This window comes from Chiloscyllium punctatum, chromosome 9 (genome assembly GCF_047496795.1).
Source record: "Chiloscyllium punctatum isolate Juve2018m chromosome 9, sChiPun1.3, whole genome shotgun sequence".
NCBI classification, from domain to species: domain Eukaryota; kingdom Metazoa; phylum Chordata; class Chondrichthyes; order Orectolobiformes; family Hemiscylliidae; genus Chiloscyllium; species Chiloscyllium punctatum.
The window spans coordinates 36193209-36215325 of record NC_092747.1 but is presented as its reverse complement, the minus strand read 5'-3'; the positions used below and the strand labels follow the sequence as shown (position 1 = coordinate 36215325).

Below are 22117 nucleotides of genomic sequence, written 5' to 3'. Positions count from 1 at the left end.
AGTATGACCTAGTCCCATTTGTAGCATTTGGCCCATGTCCTTCAAAACCCTTCCAATTATATTTAAGACATCTTAATTGGTATGTTGAAATTAGACCTGGCTACACCATTTCTTCTGGCAGCTTGTTCCATACATGCAGCTACATCTGCATGGAAAAAGTTACTCCAAGTCCTGTTGAAGTCTTTCCCTTGTCACCTTAAACATATGTCCTCTAGTTATGGACACCACCACATGCACCCCCAGTGTTTTGTATTGATAAAGTTATGGTCTTCCCCACAGGAAGAAACATTCTCTGTGTTTACTGTATAACTTCCATAAAGAATTCTCAGGTCACTTGTTAGCCTTTTTTCCCTGATCAAACCCCTGAATCTTTTTTCTTGATTTATATTTCTGGTATAATCCATGTATATCTTCTCTGTACCCTCTTCAGTATTTCCAACATCTCTTTTGTAATATGGTGACCACACTATACATATAGGTAAAAACAATGACTGCAGATGCTGAAAACCAAACACTGGATTAGTAGTGCTGGAAGAGCACAGCAGTTCAGGCAGCATCCAATGAGCAGCAAAATTGACGTTTCGGGCAAAAGCTTTCATTCCTGATGAAGGGCTTTTGCCCGAAACGTCGATTTCGCTGCTCGTTGGATGCTGCCTGAACTGCTGTGCTCTTCCAGCACCACTAATACACTATACATATACTCTAATTATGATTTAACCAATGTCATTTACATACTTAGCATGATCTCCACTCTTTTCTCTCCTTTCTAGAAATAATGTTGTGTGTTTGGTTTGCATTTTATAAAATTATGACCTTGCTAATTTGGAGTGCAACTTGGATTGATTGGTACATTTTCAATTCTGATCTCTCTTGATCCTGTACCCCACCTAGATTTGCACCTTACAGATAATAAGTGACATTGCTATTCTTCCTACCAAAATTTACCCCTCATTTATTTGTGCTCCACTTCCATTTGTTTCAACTATTTTTTTTTTCTGTTCATTCCCATTCAAATGTATTAATGTCTTCCTCATTATTATTAACTATCCCTTCACTGCTTTTATCCAAAAATGTCATCTGTAAATTCAAAATTATGTTAGATTACAAAATCCAAACAGTCAATATGAATTATGAATATCAGGAAACCTATTGTTGATCCTTATGTAACATGATTTCATTCTTTCCGACATTGTAACTACCTTCTACACCTACTCCTTTGCTTTCGGTTTATTCTATCACTTGTTTTGTGATTCCCTCTTCTCATGCTCATTAATCTAGTCTGAGTCAGCTTATTGCTTTGCAATCAGTTACTTCATTGATACTTAGCTAAATAAGGCTGAATGCAGCATGCTAAAGATTAATGGTAAACCAGAGGATGGAACAGTTTTAAAAAGCAGCAAAAGGTGACCACAATATAAGAGGGAAAAATAATCATAGAACATAGAAAAATACAGCGCAGTACAGGCCCTTTGGCCCTCGATGTTGCACCGATCCAAGCCCACCTAACCTACACTCGCCCACTATCCTCCATATGCCTATCCAATGCCCATAAAGAGGGAGAGCCCACCACTGCTACTGGCAGGGCATTCCATGAACTCACGACTCGCTGAGTAAAGAATCTACCCCGAACATCTGTCCGAAATCTACCACCCCTTAATTTAAAGCCATGCCCCCTCGTAATAGCTGACTCCATACGTGGAAAAAGGTTCTCATGGTCAATGCTATCTAAACCCCCTAATCATCTTGTACACCTCTATCAAGTCACCCAAACCTTCTTTTCTCCAATGAAAACAGCCCCAAGTGCCTCAGCCTTTCCTCATACCATCTTCCTACCATACCAGGCAACATCCTGGTAAACCACCTCTGCACCCGTTCCAGTGCCTCCACATCCTTCCTATAGGATGGCGACCAAAACTGCACACAATACTCCAGATGCGGCCGCACCAGAGTCTTATACAACTGCAACATGACCTCAGGATTCCGGAACTCAATTCCTCTACCAATAAAAGTCAGTAAGCCATATGCCTCCTTTACCGCACTATTTACCTGGGTGGCAACTTTCAGAGATCTGTGTACATGGACACCAAGATCCCTCTACTCATCCACACTACCAAGTATCTGACCATTAGCCCAGTACCCCATCTTTTTGTTACTCTTACCAAAGTGAATCACCTCACACTTAGCTATATTGAACTCCATTTGCCACCTTTCTGCCCAGCTCTGCAGCTTATCTATATCCCGCTGTAACCTGCCACATCCTTCCTCACTGTCAACAACTCCACCGAGTTTTGTATCATCCGCAAACTTGCTCACCCGACCTTCTAGCCCCTCCTCCAGGTCATTTATAAAAATGACAAACAGCAATGGTCCCAAAACAGATCCTTGCGGAACACTGCTAGTAACTGCACTCCAAGATGAACCTTTACCATCAACTACTACCCTCTGTCTTCTTCCAGCCAGCCAATTCCTAATCCAAACCTCCAACTCGCCCTCAATGCCATACCTCTGTATTTTTTGCAGTAGCCTACCATGGGGAACCTTGTCAAACATCTTACTAAAATCCATATACACCACATCTACCGCTTTACCCTCGTCCACCACCTTTATTGAATTCTTTGAGAAGGTGACTAAGGTTTGTGAGGCACGATCTGCCCTTCACACAACCATGCTAACTATCCTTGATCACATTATTCCTATCCAGATGTTCATAAATCCTATCCCTTACAATTCTCTCTAAGACTTTTGCCCACAACAGAAGTGAGGCTCACTGGCCTATAGTTACTAGGGTTATCCCTACTCCCCTTCTTGAACAAGGGAACCACATTTGCTATCCTCCAGTCTTCTGGCATTATTCCTGTCGACAACGAGGACATAAAAATCAAGGCCAATGGCTCTGCAATCTCCTCCCTTGCTTCCCAGAGAATCCTAGGATAAATGCCATCAGGCCCAGGGGACTTATCTATTTTCACCCTTTCCAGAATTTCCAACACCTCTTCCCTACATACCTCAAAGCCGTCCATTCTAATTAACTGTGACTCCGTATTCACATCGGCAACAATGTCCTGTTCCTGAGTGAATACTGACGAAAAGTATTCATTCAGTATCTCCCCAATCTCTTCAGCCTCCACACGCAACTTCCCACTACTATCCTCGACTGGACCTATTCCTACCCTAGTCATTCTTTAATTCCTGACATAGCTATAGAAAGCCTCTGGGTTTTCCCTAATCCTACCAACTAAGGACTTTTCATGTCCCCTCCTTGCTGCTCTTAGCTCTCTCCTCAGAACCTTCCTGGCTATCTTATAACTCTCAATCGCCCCAATTGAACCTTCATGCCTCCTCTTTACATAGGCCGCCCTCTTCCATTTAACAAGAGATTCCAATTCCTTTTTAAACCACGGCTCCCTCACACGACCCTTTCCTCCCTGCCTGACAGGTACATACTTATCAAGGACACTCAATAGTTGCTCCTTGAACAACTCCACATATCGATTGCACCCTTGCCTTGAAGCCTACTTTTCCAAGCCACGCATCCTAAGTCGTGCCTCACCGCATCATAATTTCCCTGCCCTCAGCTATAACTGTTGCCCTGCAGTGCACACTTATCCCTCTCCATCACTAGAGTAAAAGTCACCGAATTGTGGTCACTGTCCCCAAAGTGCTCACCTACCTCCAATTCTAACACCTGGCCTGGTTCGTTACCCAGAACCAAATCCAGTATGGCCTCACCTCTTGTTGGCCTGTCTACATATTGTGTCAGGAAACCCTTTAAGGATAAACATGTAAGTAATACTAAGATAGATAGCAAGAGTTTCTTTAATATGAAAACACGCCTCTTGGAGAATTAGGCTGGTGAGATCATAATGGCGAGACAAGAAATGGCAGAGGAGTTGAATAAATACTTTGCATCAGTTTTCACAGTGGAAGACACTGCATACTAGAATTACTAGATAGTTAAGGGGTAAAAGGAGTGTAAGTAAATACTCTAAACTAAGCGGATAAAGATAGGTAAGTCCCCTGGATCTGATGGGTTGTAACCTAGAATTTTTTAAATTCATTCACCGGATGTGGGTGTCACTTACTACCTAACCCTAACAGGCCGGCGTCAACCACATTGATAGTGGAGGCACTAGTAATATTGTTCCAAGAATCCCCAGATTTTGGAAGAATTTCAGAATTAGAAAACTGAGTGTAGCACCATTTAGAAAGGGATGGAGACGAAAAATGTGTACCTGCAAGTCGGTTAGCTTCACAACTGTCATTGAGAAAAGGTTAGTCTATAGTGGAGCATTTAGAAACACAACAATCATACAAAATCAACCTGACAGATTTTCAACTATGCTTTGACTTGACAATTCTTTGACGTAACAAGCAGAATAGATAAGTGGGAAGCAATGGAAGTAATATTTGGATTTTCAGAAGGGAAAGATTTGGGATAACGGGAGATTTTTCAGGATGGCAACCTGTAACTAATCCAGTACCACGGGTACGTCTGTGAGGGCCACCATTTACTGTACAGGTCATTCTGCTTTAACATGTGTTTTGTTAACGCAAATTCGCTGTAATGTGATTGACGAATTCGAGACACTGTTTCTGAAGTGCAAACTTTTAAAATGTGTGTTGGCTGTAACACAATTACAGCGCCAGCACTTTGGGTGCTGTTTCTAAAGTGCGAATTTTTTTTTTCCCTCTATAATGCTGTTTGCAAAAGAACTCGACCATCAAGTTATAGAAGAACTACATGTACATATCAATGACTTGGATGAGAAAAGTAAATATTACTGTATCCAAGTTTGTAGAGGACATAAAAATAGTTGAGAAGACGACAGGTAGTGAGGAAGACCACATCTACACAGATGTAGACAGGTTAAATTAGTGAACAAGAACTTGTCATAAGCACATATTTCATTTACCATTATACAGATTGGAAGGAAGAATGGGTGAGCTGAATATTAAATGGAGAAAGGCTACAGAACAAACTGATTTCGGAGTCTTCATCCGTGAATCAAAAAAAATCAGCATCCACACTCAACAACAGATAATAAGGAAAGCAAATGAATGTTGGGTTTTATTCCAAAGAGAATAGAGTATCAAAAAAGGTTTTGTTAAAACCATACAAGGCATTAGTTCGACCACAGCTGGAATACTGTGAACGGTTTTGAGCCTCTTAGCAAAGGAAAGATAAACTGGTGTTGGAGGTAGTCCAGAGAAAGTTCACTAGGCTAATAACAAGTACAGAAGGATTGTTTAATGAGTAGTTCAGTTAGCCGTGCCTGTACTCATTTGAAATTTAAAAGAATGAGGGGGGAACCTTGTTGACATGTACAAGATTCTTGGGGACTTGAAATAGCAGATAGTGAGAGGTTGCTCCCTTTTGGGAGAGCCAAGCACCAGAGGGCATAATCTCAGGATAAGGGGTCACCCTTTTAAGACATCAATGAGGAGGAATTTTTTTTTGAGGATAGTCAATGTATGGAATTCTTTACCGCCATTGAGGTTGGATCATTTTAATGTTTTCAATGTTGAGGTAGACTAATTTTTATCAGGAGGATAGTGGGAGTATAGAGAAAAGGTAGTGGAGGTGAGAATCCTTTGGATCAGCCAGGATGTCATTAAATGGTGGAGCAGGCTCTCTGGACTGAATGGCATACTTCTCTGACATTTAATGGTCTTTCAGGCCTCTGGATTTCAGGTTTCAGGTCTTGTTGACTCCTACTCCCTTTCTTGGACAGAACCCGGTAATAGAACAGGACAATATCCTTTCCCTCATGCTGAATTCTCTCACTCAAATTCCTCTAGTTCCCCTGTCACGTTAATATGCTGTCAAGCTAGATTTTTATGACTTTAGGTATAGGCTGAATAAAATTATCTGGTATACTTGAGTTTATTAATGTAGGGACTAATCCAGTTGAACTACTAAAGAGGTTGACTATTCTGTGCAATTGATGAGATGATGTGTGTCATCAAAGTGATGTGACTTTGGAATAAAATCAGATTTTTTTTAAAACATGGTTGTTGGTGGGAAATCTAGAACATGCTCCCTCAGGCTGGATGCTTGGCCAATGAATGGATGTGTCATGTGCAAGTAGAGATGGGCTACTGAATACCCATAATCTGGTGAAATGATGAGTTAGCTCAAGAAACTGACTGGACTTCAACATGCCTTAGCCACTTTCTTTGGCAGAAGCAGACCGTTCACAACTGTGACATTCTGTTTTACTGTCAACTCCATTTCAGATCCCGTGTCATTTTCATAAAGATGGTTTACTGCCACCTCTGCATTATTTTTGTTCAGTCATATCATGTTTGCTTCTGAAATTCTGATACCTTGTCTTGCCACCTCTGAACTTGTCAGCAGTGTTTTCCTGACTACGAAAGTATGGGAAATGTGAAGACACAAACTTCACATAAATGAGATAATGAGAATCCAGACAAAGTATATTCCTGTCAAGATGAAAGGAAAGGCTGATAGGTGTAGGGAATGCTGGATGACTAAAAAAACTGAGGGTTTGGTTCCAAAAAAGAAGGAAGTGTATGTAAGGTATAGACAGGATAGATTGAGTGAATCCTTAGAGTATAAAGGAAGTAGGAGTATACTTAAGAGGGAAATCAGGAGGGCAAAATGGGGACATGAGATAGCTTTGGCAAATAGAGCTAAGGAGAATCCAAAGGGTTTCTACAAATACATTTAAGGACAAAAGGGTCACTAGGGAGAGAATAGGGCTCCTCAAAGATCAGCAAGGCAGCCTTTGTGTGGAGCTACAGAAAATGGGGGAGATAATAAATGAATATTTTGCAACCATATTTACTGTAGAAAAGGATATGGAGGATATAGAATGTAGGGAAATAGATGGTGACATCTTGCAAAATGTCCATATTATAGAGGAGGAAGTGCTGGATTCTTGAAATGGGTAAAGGTAGATAAATCCCCAGGACCTAATCGGGTGTACCCGAGAACTCTGTGGGAAGCTAGACAAGTGATTTCTGGGCCTCTTGCTATTTGTATCGTCGATAGTCACTGGTGAGGTGCTGGAAGACTGGAGGTTGGCAAATGTGGTGCCACTGTTTGTGAAGGGCAATAAGGACAAGCCAGGGAATTATAGACTGGTGAGCCTGACCTCGGTGGTGGGCAAGTTGTTGGAGGGAATCCTGAGGGACAGGGTGTACATGTATTTGGAAAGGCAAGGACTGATTCGTGATCGTCAGCATGGCTTTGTGCATGGGAAATCGTATCTCTCAAACTTCATTGAGTTTTTTTTTGAAGTGACAAAGGGGATTAATGAGGGCAGAGCAGTAGATGTGATCAATATGGACTTCAGTAAGGCCTTGATAAGGTTCCACATGGGAGACTGATTAGCAAGGTTAGATCGCCTGGAATAAAGGGAGAACTAGCCATTTAGATACAGACCTGGCTCAAAGGTAGAAGACAGAGGGTGGTGGTGGAGGGTTGTTTTTCAGACTGGAGGCCTGTAACCAGTGGAGTGTTGCAAGGATCGGTGCTGGGTCCTCTACTTTTTGTCATTTATATAAATGATTTGGATGTGAGCATAAGAGGTACAGTTAGTAAGTTTGCAGATGACACCAAAATTGGAGGTGTAGTGTAGAGTGAAGAGGGTTACCTCAGATGACAACAGAATCTGGACCAGATGGGCCAATGGGCTGAGGAGTGGCAGATGGAGTTTAATTCTGATAAATGCGAGGTGCTGCATTTTGGGAAAGCAAATCTTAGCAGGACTTATACACTTAATGGTAAGGTCCTTGAGGGACATGGATAGGGTAAATAGGCAAAGTCCTTTCCTTGGAGCCAGTGAGTCCAGAACTAAAGGGCAGAGGTTTAGAGTGAGAGGGGAAAGATATAAAAGAGACTTAAGGGGCAACTTTTTCACACAGGGTGGTATGTGTATGGAATGAGTTGCCAGAGGAAGTGGTGGAAGCTGGTGCGTTTGCAACATTTAAGAGGCATTTGGATGGATATATGAATAGGAAAGGTTTGGAGGGATATGGCCAGGTGCAGGCAGGTGGGATTTGATTTGGGTTAGGATATCTGGTTGGCATGGACTGGTTTGGCCAAAGGGTCTGTTTCCATGCTGTACATCTCTGACTCTATGACTGTAAAACACATACCTTATCCATATTTACATCTGTCTTTTAGCAACTAAAACTATGTTACTAAATACCACTAAATGTACAATATTTGCCCTCATGTTTAAGTTCAGCATTTCTTCAATGAAAATCTGGTACCTGGCTGAAAGAGAAAACAAAATAAAAGAAAGGATAGCATTAAAAGTGAATGTAAAAGGATGTAAATTGTGAAAAGACTGTACCTTACAAGTATGAAATGATTCTGCAAGAAATGTTACAAATAGGAACTCTTCTTTATATCCATGTCTATGAATATAAAGAATTACATGTTATCAAGGGTTTTGATTTTGATCTTCTGTGACTATGGGAATCTTAGCAAAATGTCACTACTACTGTCTGCTTCAAAAATTTTTTTTAAAAACCCATCTAATCAGTCAGGCTTTTATTGTCCTTTTTACCATTCTTTCACTTTTCTGGTACCTCTCTAAGGTACTGTGGGACATTTTTATTGTAACAAATTTCACCTGCCTTCAGTATGAATTGTTAAGGTTGCAGTGAAAAATTTGCATTGTACTTCTGTTTTCAGTTGCTTTTGTATTCTGAAGCAAAGCATACAGCTTTCAATATATAATTTCAGCAAAATTTTATATTAAAGAAAAATAAAGTAGGTTACCTAATCCTTTGGGTTCAAGAATGGTTTTTTACACTGAAAATTAGGTTAGATTCCCTACAGTATTGAAACAGGTCCTTCCTCCAAGTCGACACCAACCCTCTGAAGAGTAACATACCCAGACCCATTCCCCCACCCTATATTTACGTCTCACTAATCCACCTAACACTATAAAGCAATTTAGCATGGCCAATTCACCTGGCCTGCACATCTTTTGGATTGTGGGAGAAAACCGGAGCACCCGGAGGAAATCCACGCAGACACTGGGAGAATGTGCAAACTCCACACAGACAATCACCCTCGGCAGGAATCTAACCCAAGTCCCTGGCGCTATGAGGCAGCAGTGCTAGCCACTGAGCTGCCTCCTCCCCAATGCATTACCCAAAATTGAACACTATTGAAATGAAATGGAACATAATCAAAACTTTGTACCAGGCATGCTTGCAAAGCACAAATAATCCGCCTCTCAAGTGATCTTAATCTAATTTCTGCATTTTAACATTCTATTAAATCCCATCTTTACCAGAAACCATTAGGGTAGCTCCATTATAATTGTTTATGAAAATTTATCTTTTTCACAAGTTAATTTTGTAAATCAAGACTTTACCAACCCTGTAATTGTTTGTGTAGTTTTATCAGAGTTATTGTACTCTTAGACATATGGAGAGATAAAAATGGTAACTGCTTGTCTTCATGGTAGTTGATAACCAAAGCTTTAGTGTATTCTATGATCAAAATAGCCTCTGAATATAATCTTACTGTGAGGTTTTGAAGTCTGCTATTTTGATAGTTTCCAATAGTTTTACCTGTAGTTGATGTCTGTCTAGTGTAGATCTCCAATAATTCAAAAAGATATAAACTCCAAAGCTACAAGGATGAAAATTCAAAATGGTTTTATAAATTTGCTTCATTGTTTTTCTTTTTAAATTTCACTCTACAATTGCTTGTGTTTTTTTTTCAATTTATATGTTTGATTACTTGGAAGATTGAAGTCTGTACCACTGGGAGAAAGTTAGGACTGCAGATGCTGAAGAGTCAGTTGATAAAGTGTGGTGCTGGAAAAAGCACAACAGGTCAAGCAGCATCCAAGAAGCAAGAGAGTCAATATTTTAGGCATGACCCTCCTTCAGTCATGAAGGGTCATGCCCAAACAAATAACTCTCTTGCTCCTCGAATGCTGTGTGAACTGCTTTGCTTTTCCCAGTTTGTACAACTGCTCAATTAAAGTAAACTTATGTTGAAAAGTAGTGCAGCAAGACATTTTCCCATCGATGAAGTGATGGAATGAAGATTTTTACTTTAATTTTAAGATCGTCCATGAACTGGGTCTAATACGCATGCCTAGCCCTTACATTAAAGGCATGATCTCTTGTGTATAGTATTGGTTGCCATAGTTATTTGGTGGTGTTAATCATTGAACTCAAAAATAATCACTTCTATGGAAATATTAATTGCTTTTTTTAATCCACATTTGAATGAAGACTTTGGTTAGTACTCCAAGTGAACATTAAATTCTTTGGAATTTACTCAACAGGTTACTTGTTGAAAGGATATTTGCACAGTACATGGTGCCTCACAATTTGGAGACTTCGGAAAGGATGAAGTGTTTGTATTATCTTTACGCAACCCTCGACACAAATGCTGTAAAGTATGTTTTCAATATTTTTTTTCAACTGTACACAATCTATATAATTCTAGTTTTCTTCACATGTGCAGGAATCCTTCATTGTGATTCACTTCAACTAGTATTGGTTTTTAAAATAATGCATTTGCATTTTCTTTTTTTATGTGACTGTGTGCTTTGTATAATACTGATTTGCTATAGTACCTGCAGCACAATTTTATTTTTCTTTGTTAAAAAGAACCAGAAAAGAAACGTAGAGCTGATTGATTCATGTTGATTACCCATTGTAGTTATCCATTAGTCACTGAAATCTTTTGGATGTGACCTTACTTGAACTGCTTTAGGATTACCTCTTGACATTACTTCGCCACACTAATAATCTGAATTGTCACAAAGATTGGAAAATAATATGACACAGGTTGAAATTGGATTTACAGCTAATCAGAAAAGAAATTTCTGTTCGAACATAAATTTAAGTTCAAATATAGAACATTATAGTGCATTACAGGCCCTTCGGCCCTCTGTTTCACTGACCTGTGAATCTGAAGCCCGTCTAACCTACACTATTCTATTCTCATCGATTATGCCTATCCAGTGACCATTTAAATGTCCTTAAAAAGCCGGTGAGTCTACTACTGTTATAAGCATTGCGTTCCACGTCCCTACTACTGTGTAAAGAATCTACCTCTGACATCTGTCCTATATCTATCACACCTCCATTTAAAGCTATGTCCCCTCCTGCTAACCATCACCATTTTAAGAAAAAGGTTTGGACTGTAAGAGCCTATCTAAGCCTTTGATTATCTTATGTGCCTCAATTAAGTCACCTCTAAACTTTCTTCTCTCTAATGAAAACAGCCTCAAGTCCTTCAGCCTTTCCTCGTAAGACCTTCACTCCATATCAGGCAACATCCGAGTAAATCTCCTTTGAACCCTTTCCAAAGCTTCCTATAATGCGGTGACCAGAAATGTACGCAGTGCTCAAAGTGTGGCTGCACCAGAGTTTTGTACAGCTGCAGCATGACCTCAAGTTGATTCCCTCTTTCTGGTAGTCGATTATCACATTATAAAATTAGTTTCAGCTTGTGTTTTCTGCCTTTGTGCATATCTTGGACTTATTTTAATATGGTAAAATCTGTTTTTGAGTGAAATGAATTTTTGGCACATTCTTTCCTGAACTGGCCTACTGGCAAGGTACTGGGGGAAGAAGTGGGTACATGTGAAGAATAAAATTAGCACTGAAATTTGATTGCCAGAACCTTCATTTTCCAGAAATTGGTGAACAATAACAGCATTGAAGCTACTCCAACCTCTCCTAGATCTGTGCAAGGATATTTTTTGTAATCCCATTACCCCTGCTACTTTACCTTCAGTTCTGCAACTATTTCTTGAGTTGTGTACGTAGCTAATTTCCTATTTTTGGAAAGTCATGACTGAATCTGCCTCTGCAGTTTTGCAGGCAGTGCATTCCAGAACCCAATCACTTGCTGTTTTCTTCGCTCAAATTGCCATTGTGGAGGCACCTTTACATTTGGTCCCTCTGGTTTTCAGCTCTTGCAGTAACGAGAGCTGTTCTTCCGGTCTGTTCATTCTTGTTTTCATAATTTTTTATACCTGTCAGATCTTCTGTCACACGTGTGCTCGAGGGAAAGTAACTCCCCAAACCATTCACGAAACTGAAGTCCTCCTCTTTTGAATCATTGTCATAAATTCCTTTTATATCTTCTGAGGTCTTCACATTCCTCCAAATTGTCTAGAATTTGACACTGTACTCCAGATGTGGCTGAATCATTGTATAATAGAGGTTGTTTTTGCATTTGCTGCTTTGCCCAAAATTCTGTATGCTCAAACTCCTTTCTCAACTTGTTGTCTTTCTTGATATGTACATTTTGCAGTATAACTGTTTAGGTATAATAACTTGAGTTTAAAAAAGCAAGACAATAATTCATTATGCAGCTGAAAAATGGTTACAGATGAAAGTTTAGTTGCATTAGCACAACAGTGGTGATTAGTGTTGGTGATGAATCGCACTTAGTTGTGTGAGGATGCCACAAAACAGACCAGCACAACATGCAATGAAAGCAGGTGTCCTGGAAGATGTAGTTAAAGGCAGCAGTATTCATTTGGTACCAGAAGACAGGATTGTGATCATGAAATAAGTATCATATGACAACTGGCCAGTAGTTTGTTTCTCCCAGCAGCACATTTACCTCTTCTATTACTTTTAATGGGAATAAATAACTCAAAATTTGATAGAGAGAATGCAATTTATCAACCGTATTAAAGTGGAGTATTTCACAGAAGGAACTCCAAAGCTCAGGATCTACAGAGCTGAAAGCACATCTGTTAAAGCAAATATGCAATCTCCAAGAAGCTGAAATAGGAAGAAACAAAGGAAATGGAGATTTCAAAAATGGCGAGGTGTGAGCCATTCTGTATAGAAACAAGCCCTTCAGTGCACCATGTCTGTGCTGACCAACAAACATCAAACTGCACTAATCTCACTTACCTGCACTTGGTCCATAGCTTACTATGACTTGCATTTTATGTGCTCATCCAGATGCTGCTTCAATATTGAGAGTACCACTCCTCAGACAGAACATTCCATATTCTAAGCCACTTACTCCTCACCTTAAACTTCTGTTTGGTCTTTAGATACATCTGTTATGAGAGAAAAGAATTTCACAATCTACCTGGTCTGTATCTCTCCTAACTTTGTATGCCTCAGATACCCCTCCTCCCCAAAGCTGCCTCTGCTTCAAAGAAAATAAGCACAATCTATCTGTGTTCTCCTCATAACTGAGAATCCTCATCCATGACAGCATCCTGGTGAATCCCCTCTGCACCCTCTGGTGACCAGAACTGTATGTAGTATTACAGTTGTGGTCTAATCAATGTTTAAACAAGATCATCTTGCTCCTGTATTCTACGCCCCGGCCAATGAAGGCAAGCATTGAGTAAGTCTACCTGTACTGACACCTTCAGGAATCTGTGGCTCAGTGCTCCGTAGTGACCTACTATAAAAAGTGTATTTCCTTCCCTATTGGACCTCACGAAATGCATCACCTAATGCTTAGCAGAATTAAACTCCATTTGCCATTGCGCTGCACAATTTACTGTCTGATTTTTAATATCAGACTGCAGCCTGAGTCCAACTTCCTCACTACCAAAAACACCACCCATGTTTGTGTCATCTGCAAACTTAACCTTCTGCATCTACTTCAAGTTGTTAATTTACATAACAAAAATAAAGGATCCCAGCACCGATTCCTGTGGTAGACTGTTTGCCACAGGTTTCCAATCACAAAACAACCCCCCTCCTTTAGTTTGTCTCCTGTTTGTAGTGATTGTAATGAGGTCAACCAGGTAGGGTCTGTTAATCTGGTCCATTCAGGTAGCCCTGGCTGACAGATAAAAGCAGGAGAGTGAGATTTTTTAGATTAGATTCCCTACAGTGCAGAAACAGGCCCTTTGGCCCAACAAGTCCACACCGACCCTCACAAAAAGTAACCCACACAGACCCATTCCCCTACTAATGCACCTGTCACCATGGGCAATTTAGCAAAGCCAATTCACCTGAGCTGCACACCTTTGGACTGTGGGAGGAAACCAGAGCACCTGCAGGAAGCCCACAGAATGTGCAAACTCCAGAAAGACAGTTGCCCAAGGCTGGAATCAAACCTGGGTCCCTGGTGCTGCAAGGCAGCAGTGCTAACCACTGAGCCACCGTGAGGTCTCCTGGATTGATGTGAAGCACTTTCGATGTGTAAATAAGGGGTGACTTAGTGATGGGATACAGGTCTCTCTCTCGAATTATTTCAGTGGTGACCAGATCAAAGCATGCGCCTGGACAAATCCACTCACAACGGCCATCTTAATGTCGGGTGAGCATTTCTGGCACCATGCTGTTATTTGGGAAGCTTGAATCATTCAATCCTGCCATTGAAAAATGGAGTTACTGTATTTTTCCAGCAAATGAAAAGCAATGACTAATTCTCTTCTTAAATTGTGGATTGTTTTCAATATTAGGAGCCTAACTTTCCCTGAGGCACCAGATACTAAAATCTTTCAAGAATTGACGAATTAAGTTAAGAAATATTACGACCCCAAGCCGCCTTTATTTCTGAGTTGCCTATTAGATTCCCTACAGTGTGGAAACAGGCTCTTCGGCCCAACCAGTCCACACCGACCCTCTGAAGAGTAACCCACCCAGACCCATTTCCCTCTGATTACTGCACCTAACGCTTCGGGCAATTTAGCATGGCCAAATCTCCTGACCTGCACATCTTTGGACTGTGGGAGGAAACCGGAACACCCAGAGGAAACCCATGCACACACAACATGCAAACTCGCACACTGTTGCCTGAAGCTGGAATCGAACCTGGGACCCTGGTGCTGTGAGGCAACAGTGCTAACCATTGAGCCACCGTGCTGCCCTATTGGTTTTACTCTGCTATTAAAGAACCAGGGGAATCCATATTTGGATTTTTGACCAGACTATGATGACTGGCAGAGACAAATGACTCATTTGGTTTAATCCTTAATGAGAAGCTGCAAGTATTTGTTTGTTTGGTATGAGGGATTAATGATGTAACCATGCAAAAACACCTGTTGGCTGAAGCCCAACTGAACTTCAAACAGACATTACAATTGGCTTTATCATTTTAAAAATGTGGCAAGTGGAGCATATGAGTTGCAGGGTATTCTGGTGGAAGTGGGCATGCTCACCAGCCCAACTTAACTTGGGGAACACAAGTGGGTGAAAACAATTGCATTGCCTCATTCAGGATGTATCCTGAACAGAGAGAGAGACTCTCGGTCAGCCCACAGCAAAACAAAGCGAAGTCTCAACCAAACAGTTAAAATTTTCTTTAGGATACAGGCCAGCAAGCTTTTGTAGTTGCAAAAGAGTTGCAATGGAGATAACTTGAGTAAGAGAACTCATTGGCTGGGATCCAGGAGAGTACACACCATGGAAAGAGGACCTACGTCTGGTTTGGAACACTTGAATTGTTTAGCAACATCCAATCAGAACCAACTAAAACAAACATCTGGTAAATTGGTCACCCAGTTCTAATGGAGGCCAATGCTGATGGGGCCATTTTGCTGATTGCAAAACCAGTCTTTACCAAAATTCGGTCTGGACTCCAACCCTTGGGTTTGTACACGATCTTACATTCTCAGTCTTGCTAAGAACCTATGAAACTATGTCGGGGAACTGTTACAGAATAAGAGTACAACTCCAGTTCTGGTTTCATGAAAAGATTGGGTTGAATTATCACTGATTATATGAAAGTCTCAGGCCAAAGCTTAATGGGCCAAAATAGATTGAGAAAGATTCACTGAGATTGGCTGCATGTTTTTTGATTAGAAAATGGCTGTTTGAGTGAAGTCCTCATTAAATACCTGGATGTTTTCAGGAAGGTCTAGGGATTGTTAAAAGATCCAAAGCCATCTTGTGTGCTGAGCTAGAAGTTATTCCAAGATCCTGCAAGGCCCACCCAGTGCCATTTTGACTTACGGACAAAAGTAGAGACAGAAATCAGAAGGTTGGAAAGCAAAGGAATTTTCAAATCCGTCCAGTTTGCAGGATGGGCAATTACTGTTGTGCCAGTTGTGAAGCCCAACAAGTCAGCTTGTCTTCATTGGTATTTTAAATGGTAAGCTGCTTCTCGCAGCTGGAAAATTTCCCAATCCCTTGCGTAGACGACTTTATTTGATAAGCTGGGGGTGCTGTCCTTCACGAAGCTGGACTTAAACCATGTGTACTTGCACTTGCATTTAGTTGAGGATTCCAGAATAGTGCTACAATTAATACCTATAAGAGTTTGTTATATATACCTCAAATGGCCATCTTGTGTATTATCAGCCTGTGGAATTTTTCAGTAGATGGTGAAGAACATTTTGCAAAGGCTGTCCCAGATCGCCATTTATCTGGGTGACTTGCAAGAGAGGACCAATAATGAGCACTTGGAGAAATGGGCCATGGAGGTTTCTCCCAGGCAGTCATACACATTTACAAGGGAAAATTGTGTTCCAGGCACCCGAAGTGACCTACTCTGGCTCCAGAGTCAACAAGATAAAATTACACCTGTTGGAGAATAAAGTGAGGGTGATCAAAAGTGACCTAGATCCGACATCTGTACCAAAGCTTAGATCTTTCCTTGGGCTGGTGAATTATTGCAGAAAGTTCATATGTAACCTGGCCTCCATCCTGGCACCTTTGCATTAATTCCTAAAAAGCAGTCAGCCTTGGAAATGGTCATGTAGCCAAACCGTAGCTTTCAAAAAAGTGAAGTAACAGCTCTCATCCTCTCATGTGTTGATCTCAGGTGGGATCTGGTATTGAAATTTGATACTTCCCTATGTGACATTTGGGCTGGTATTAGCTCATGGCTGGCCTAATAGTGAGAAGCACCCAATAGGGTATGCATCTAGGACTTTGGTTAATGTAAGATACGCCCAGGTAGAGAAGCATGCTTTGGTGGTCATATTTGGAGTCAGGAAGTTTCACTAATACCTTTTACAGACTACAAATCCGTGCTATGTCCACTGAAAAAGGACAGGGCAGTGCTGCCCAAAGCTTCAGGACAAATTCAGCAGTGGGATCTAATACGAAGTACTCTAATTACAAGTTGGCACGTTGTCTGGGAGGCCAAATGAGGATGCATTGAACTGCCTCCTGCTGGCAGATACACTACCAGGGGTACTGCCACTGGAAGAATCCATAATGGTTTTAAATTTTCTGAATACAGCCAGCAATATTGGACTTTGGGTACAGAAAAATCTAGTCCTGGCAACACAAACAGTTGGTGGTGATGGAGGAAAGGAAAGGGCCATACTACTGCTGTGAAGTGGTTGTGGTAAGGATGGGGGGGCAATAAAAAAAAGAAGAAAAACCTAAGGGCAGTCATAAACAGACTTGAAACTCTTTTGGACCCTTCGAGACCAGATCAGAGCAGACTATGGCATATTATTATGGAGTGCAAAAGCTATTGTCCTTCGCAAAGGTCGATGTCCGATATTGGCTGAACTCCATCATGGTCATCCAGAGATTTCCCAAATGAAATTCTTGGTGAGCAGTTGTCTCTGGTGGCCCAGTTGGATGCTGACATAACAGCGATGCTGGGGCAATGCCCAGAGTGTCAACAAGGACAAAAATTACTGCCAGCAGCTCCCCCACATTTGTGGGAATGGCCAGGTAAACCCTGGACTCAGGTGACACCTTGACTGAGCAGTTATTTTCATGGGCTCCATATTCTTCGTCATTGTGGATGGATGTGTACAGAGTTCGTTCATCAAACATGGAGACGACAGTAGAAAAACTGCACGCGTCATTTGCAATACACTGACTTTCAGACAGTGAGCCATCATCGACCAACTTGAGAATTTGAGTATTTCCTAAAGTCAAGTGGCATTTGACACGTAAGGACAGCTGCATATCATGCAACATCTAATGGTTTGCAGAAAGAGTAGCCCAAACTTTGAAGGCACACTTTTAAAGAAACAGTCTTCACTAGATATCTAATTGTCCCAGTTCCTACTTGATTTTAGGACCAACCATCATGCAACTACAGGAAAAGCTTCAGCAGAGTTGCTCGTGGGGAGAAGACTCCGAACCAAGTTAAATCTGGTCTTCCTGGACCTGGGAAGTAAGATGAAAAGGCATCAGTAATGCCAGTGCCAGACAGGAGACTCCTTTCAGTGGGAGAGTAAGTTTTTTTTTCAGGCGATGAGGTTTGGTGTGGGAACCATGGAAATGGTCTTGCATGGGTAGGAGGCATGGTTGAGTGAGGTCAGGTCCAATGAACTATCAAGTTTGGATACGTGTAATGGTACTGAAGAAGCACATGGTCCACATGAAAGCTGCGAACCCATAAACTGTATGGGAGCAAAACGTGCCCAGCTCCTTGGAATATTTGGAAAGGCTAGCAAAACCTGTTGGTTCTCCCCCTCTATCAAGCGTTGAAGAGACCTCCGAATCTGAAATGAACACTGAGGATGTTGCTGCCTCTGAAGGCTTTGCAGCCTGAAGAAAAGAAAGCATTTTGGAAGAAATTCATGGGGCGTAAGATGCAAGTTAATGTGTGTATTTGTTACCCCTGTCCAAGGTACAGTTGGAGGAACCTGACCCAGTATTAAACACAGTAGGAGCTTTAAGAAAAAGAGCTGGCCTATGTCCTCCGACTTCAAAGGGAAGAAATGCACTCATTATAATGTGGTCAGCCAGGTAAACCAAAGAATGAGTTTGCTGAATGGTGCTGTTAATCTAGTCCAGTCAGGCTGACAGATAAAAGCAGAAATGTTGGAGGTTCTGTTCAGTGGGAGCTGGATCAGTGTTAAGGACTTTCCAAGTGTAAATAATGGATGACAAGTGATGGCATAACAACCTCAAGTTATCACTCTGTAAGCAGGTTTGGATTAAGTTTACCAACGAGCCCTCCACTGGGGACCTTGCCAAATGCTTTACTGAAACCTGTGTAAACTACATCAGCTGCACTACCTTCATCAGTATATCGCATCACTTTCTTTTTCAAAACGTTCAATTAAATTTGTCAGATAGGATCTCCCTTTAACACATCTATGCTGACTATTTATGATTAAAACCTGCCTTTCTACCTGTTGATTAATGTTATCCCTCAGAATTTTTTCCCAATAATTTTTCCCCCTCCTATCATCAGACTAACTGGTCTGTAATTACTTGGCCTTTCCCTGCTGCCTTTCTGAACAAAGGAGCTACAGTAGCAATGCTGCAGTCATCTGATACTTCACCTGTGGCCAGCGCGGTACCCTGGCAAACTCCTCCCTTGCCTCAAGGCAGCCTGAAATACATCTCATCAGGCCCTGGAGATTTATACAGTTTTGATTTTTTTTTAAATTAATTGCTGCTCATTAATCTTAATATGTGCTGAAGTTTACAATCCCAACTGAAATCCCAATACCTTTCTCCTAGAAACATAGAATGCTAGAATGTGGAAATAGGCCCATCAAATCTTCCCTGACCACCTTCTGAAAAGCATTCCACCCTATCCTTGTCCATAACTTAGTATTTACACTGGCTAATCTACCTAACCTACAGATCTTTGGACCGTGAAAGGAAATTGAGTATGCAGACATGGATCCAAACTCTAAGACAGTCACCGGAAGCTGGAATTGAACCTGAGTTCCTGGCTGAGGGGCAGTTGTGCTAAGCACTGAGCCACTATGCTGCCCTCTGTGGATAGACTTGAGAAGTATCATTTATGTCCTTATCCTTGTCCTCGAGCTGTATGCATAGGTTGCCTCTTGGTCTCCAATAGCTCTTACTCTTTCCCTGGTAATTCTCTTACTTTTGTTATAGTCACAAAAAGCCTGAGGGGTAGTTATCCTTGATCCTATTTGCCAGAGTTATTCTATGGCCTTTTTTTATGCCCTTCGAATTTCATTTTTTTTTGTAAAGCAATCCTCTGCTGCCAACTTTTGGAGGGCCTCCCCTGTTCTTTACTGTACCTGATATATGCTTCTACTTTTTGTCTTTATCAAACTCCTGACATCCCTTGAAATCCAGGGTTCCCTGGACTGGCTGTCTTTGCCATTCATTCTTACAAGATATTGCTGACTCTGAATTCTCACTGTACTACTTTTTAAAAGATTCCTTCTTTTCAAATCTAGACTTAACTGCAAGTAGGTGCTCCCAATTTATGTTTGCCAGATCCTGTCTGATGATATTGAAATTGTCCCCCCTCCAGTTTAGACACACAACTTCCAGACTATCCTTATCCCTTTTCATAATCACTTTGAGGCTTAGAATTATAGTAATTATTCCCATCAAACTATCCCAATGACTCTTCAACCATTTGATTGGCTTCATTCCCTTTGATTAGATCTAACACTGTCCCATATGTAGCAGGACTATCTATGTACTGGCTCAAAAAGCTCTCCTTGTCACACTTTAAAAATGCCACCCCATCTAAACTTTACCTAGGATTGCCTTCATGTGATTTGTTAGCAAAATTGATATCCCTTCCAACTAAACCTTAATTCTATCACTCTTTCCTGTAATTTGCCTGCATATCCATTCCTCTATCTTCCTCTGACTGTGTAAAGAAGCTTGTAGTATAATCCCAGCCAAGTACTGGACCTTTTTTAAAATTTCTAAGCTGTACCAGATGGCCTCATTTGAAGAGCCTTCTAGAACAACCTGCCTCATTACTGTAGTCATGATTTCCTTTCTCAATAATGCAATGCTCCCACCCTTACTACTATACACTGAATTATTGAGTTACCTTCAACCATGACTCCATGATTGCAATAACGCCATATTCCCACTGCTGATCAATGCTCTTAAGTTGATCCACCCTCGCGGTCAAGTTCCTTGTATTAAAATAGGTACAATTTGGTTTACTGGATCTCCATGAGCCATATCCTGCTATGTCTTCTCTGCCTATGGATCATTCTAGTATTCCTTTTTATTACTGTACATCTACTATATGCCCCATTCCAATGCTAAATTAGTTTAAAACTTAGCAAATAACACTAACAAATCTCCCAGCAAGCATCTGGGACCCCTTCCAGTTCAGGTTCAACCTGGCCAGCTTGTACAGGTCTCACCTACCCCAGGATCTATCCTAATGATGCAAAAGTCTAAAGCCCCCCCTCCTACACCATCCCTACAGCCAAATGTTCATCTGACCTATCTTCATAGTGTGTGGTAGTGAAAGTGATTCGGTGATTACAGTTTAGGTACTCTTAATTTACCACCTTACTCTGACTCCTGTTGCAGGACCTTTTTTGTTTAACTCATGTCATCGATACTGACATGTACCATGACTACTGGTTGTTTACCCTTCCCTTTTCAGAATGCCTTGCAGCCTCTGAGACAACCTTGATCCTGGCACCAGGGAGGCAACATAGCTTTTGACAGTCTCGTTTGCTGCGATTGAACTGTTTTTCAGTTCCCCTTACGATAGAGTCCCCTATTGCTAAAGTGTTCCCAGTTGTTTTTTTCTCTCCCTACTGTGCAGCAGAGTAAAATGTGGTATCACGAACTGGTTGTTGCTGCTTTCCCCTGAGAAGCCATCCTCCCCCTCCCACAACTGTACCCACCACAGTATATCTATTTGAAAGAGGGATGGCCAAGGGACTCCTGCACTGCCTGCCCACACTTATTAGGTTACCATCAGGAAGACTAGTGCTTTTGTGCCTGTGTAGCCTCTATTCATGGTGTCACCAGCTTGCTGAATGTACTGTCAATGACGTGCTTAAGTTGGATGCTCCATTATGGGTCATGTGGTCAATCAGGCGATTCAGTTGAACACACTTCCCATATATATGGTCACCATGGAAGAGTCCATAAATTACGAGGAGCATTCTGTGGAGCCATGAATGAATTTCAATATACGGTTGAAAGCTTTAGATGTTGAGGGAATGGGTAACCAAGATAAATCAGCAAGCAAAGGAGATCGTAAGTGAACATAATTTGGTGCTGTTTAGGATCTGAACATCATTTTGGATGAAACTAAGTTAAAGAGAGCATTTGCACATGTAAATTGCAATGGGATTGAGGCTTGGTGAAATGTTTAAACAGCAGGTGTATTGATTAAATATAGTATAGGTGATGTTTTTAGATTTTGAAATATGGAGTTTGGAGCTTGATTTGGGATTGAATGAGTCCTGCTGCTTTTAACTGCTTAATTTTAAACAGTAGCTGAGAAGAGGGATGGAATGGTGGTGAGGACGTGGTTTGTGGCAGGGTGAAAAGT

General features: G+C 41.2%; 1 protein-coding gene across 2 annotated transcripts in view; it reads left to right on the top strand.

Annotated features, from left to right (window-relative positions):
- Nucleotides 1-22117, top strand: part of pds5b (PDS5 cohesin associated factor B) — a 245239-nt gene that overhangs the window by 129680 nt on the left and 93442 nt on the right. For both annotated transcript variants that reach the window (XM_072577231.1, XM_072577232.1), the window contains exon 13: nucleotides 10287-10400. In XM_072577231.1, coding sequence (XP_072433332.1) covers nucleotides 10287-10400 — 114 coding nt within the window. The remainder of the gene's footprint in view (nucleotides 1-10286; nucleotides 10401-22117) is intronic.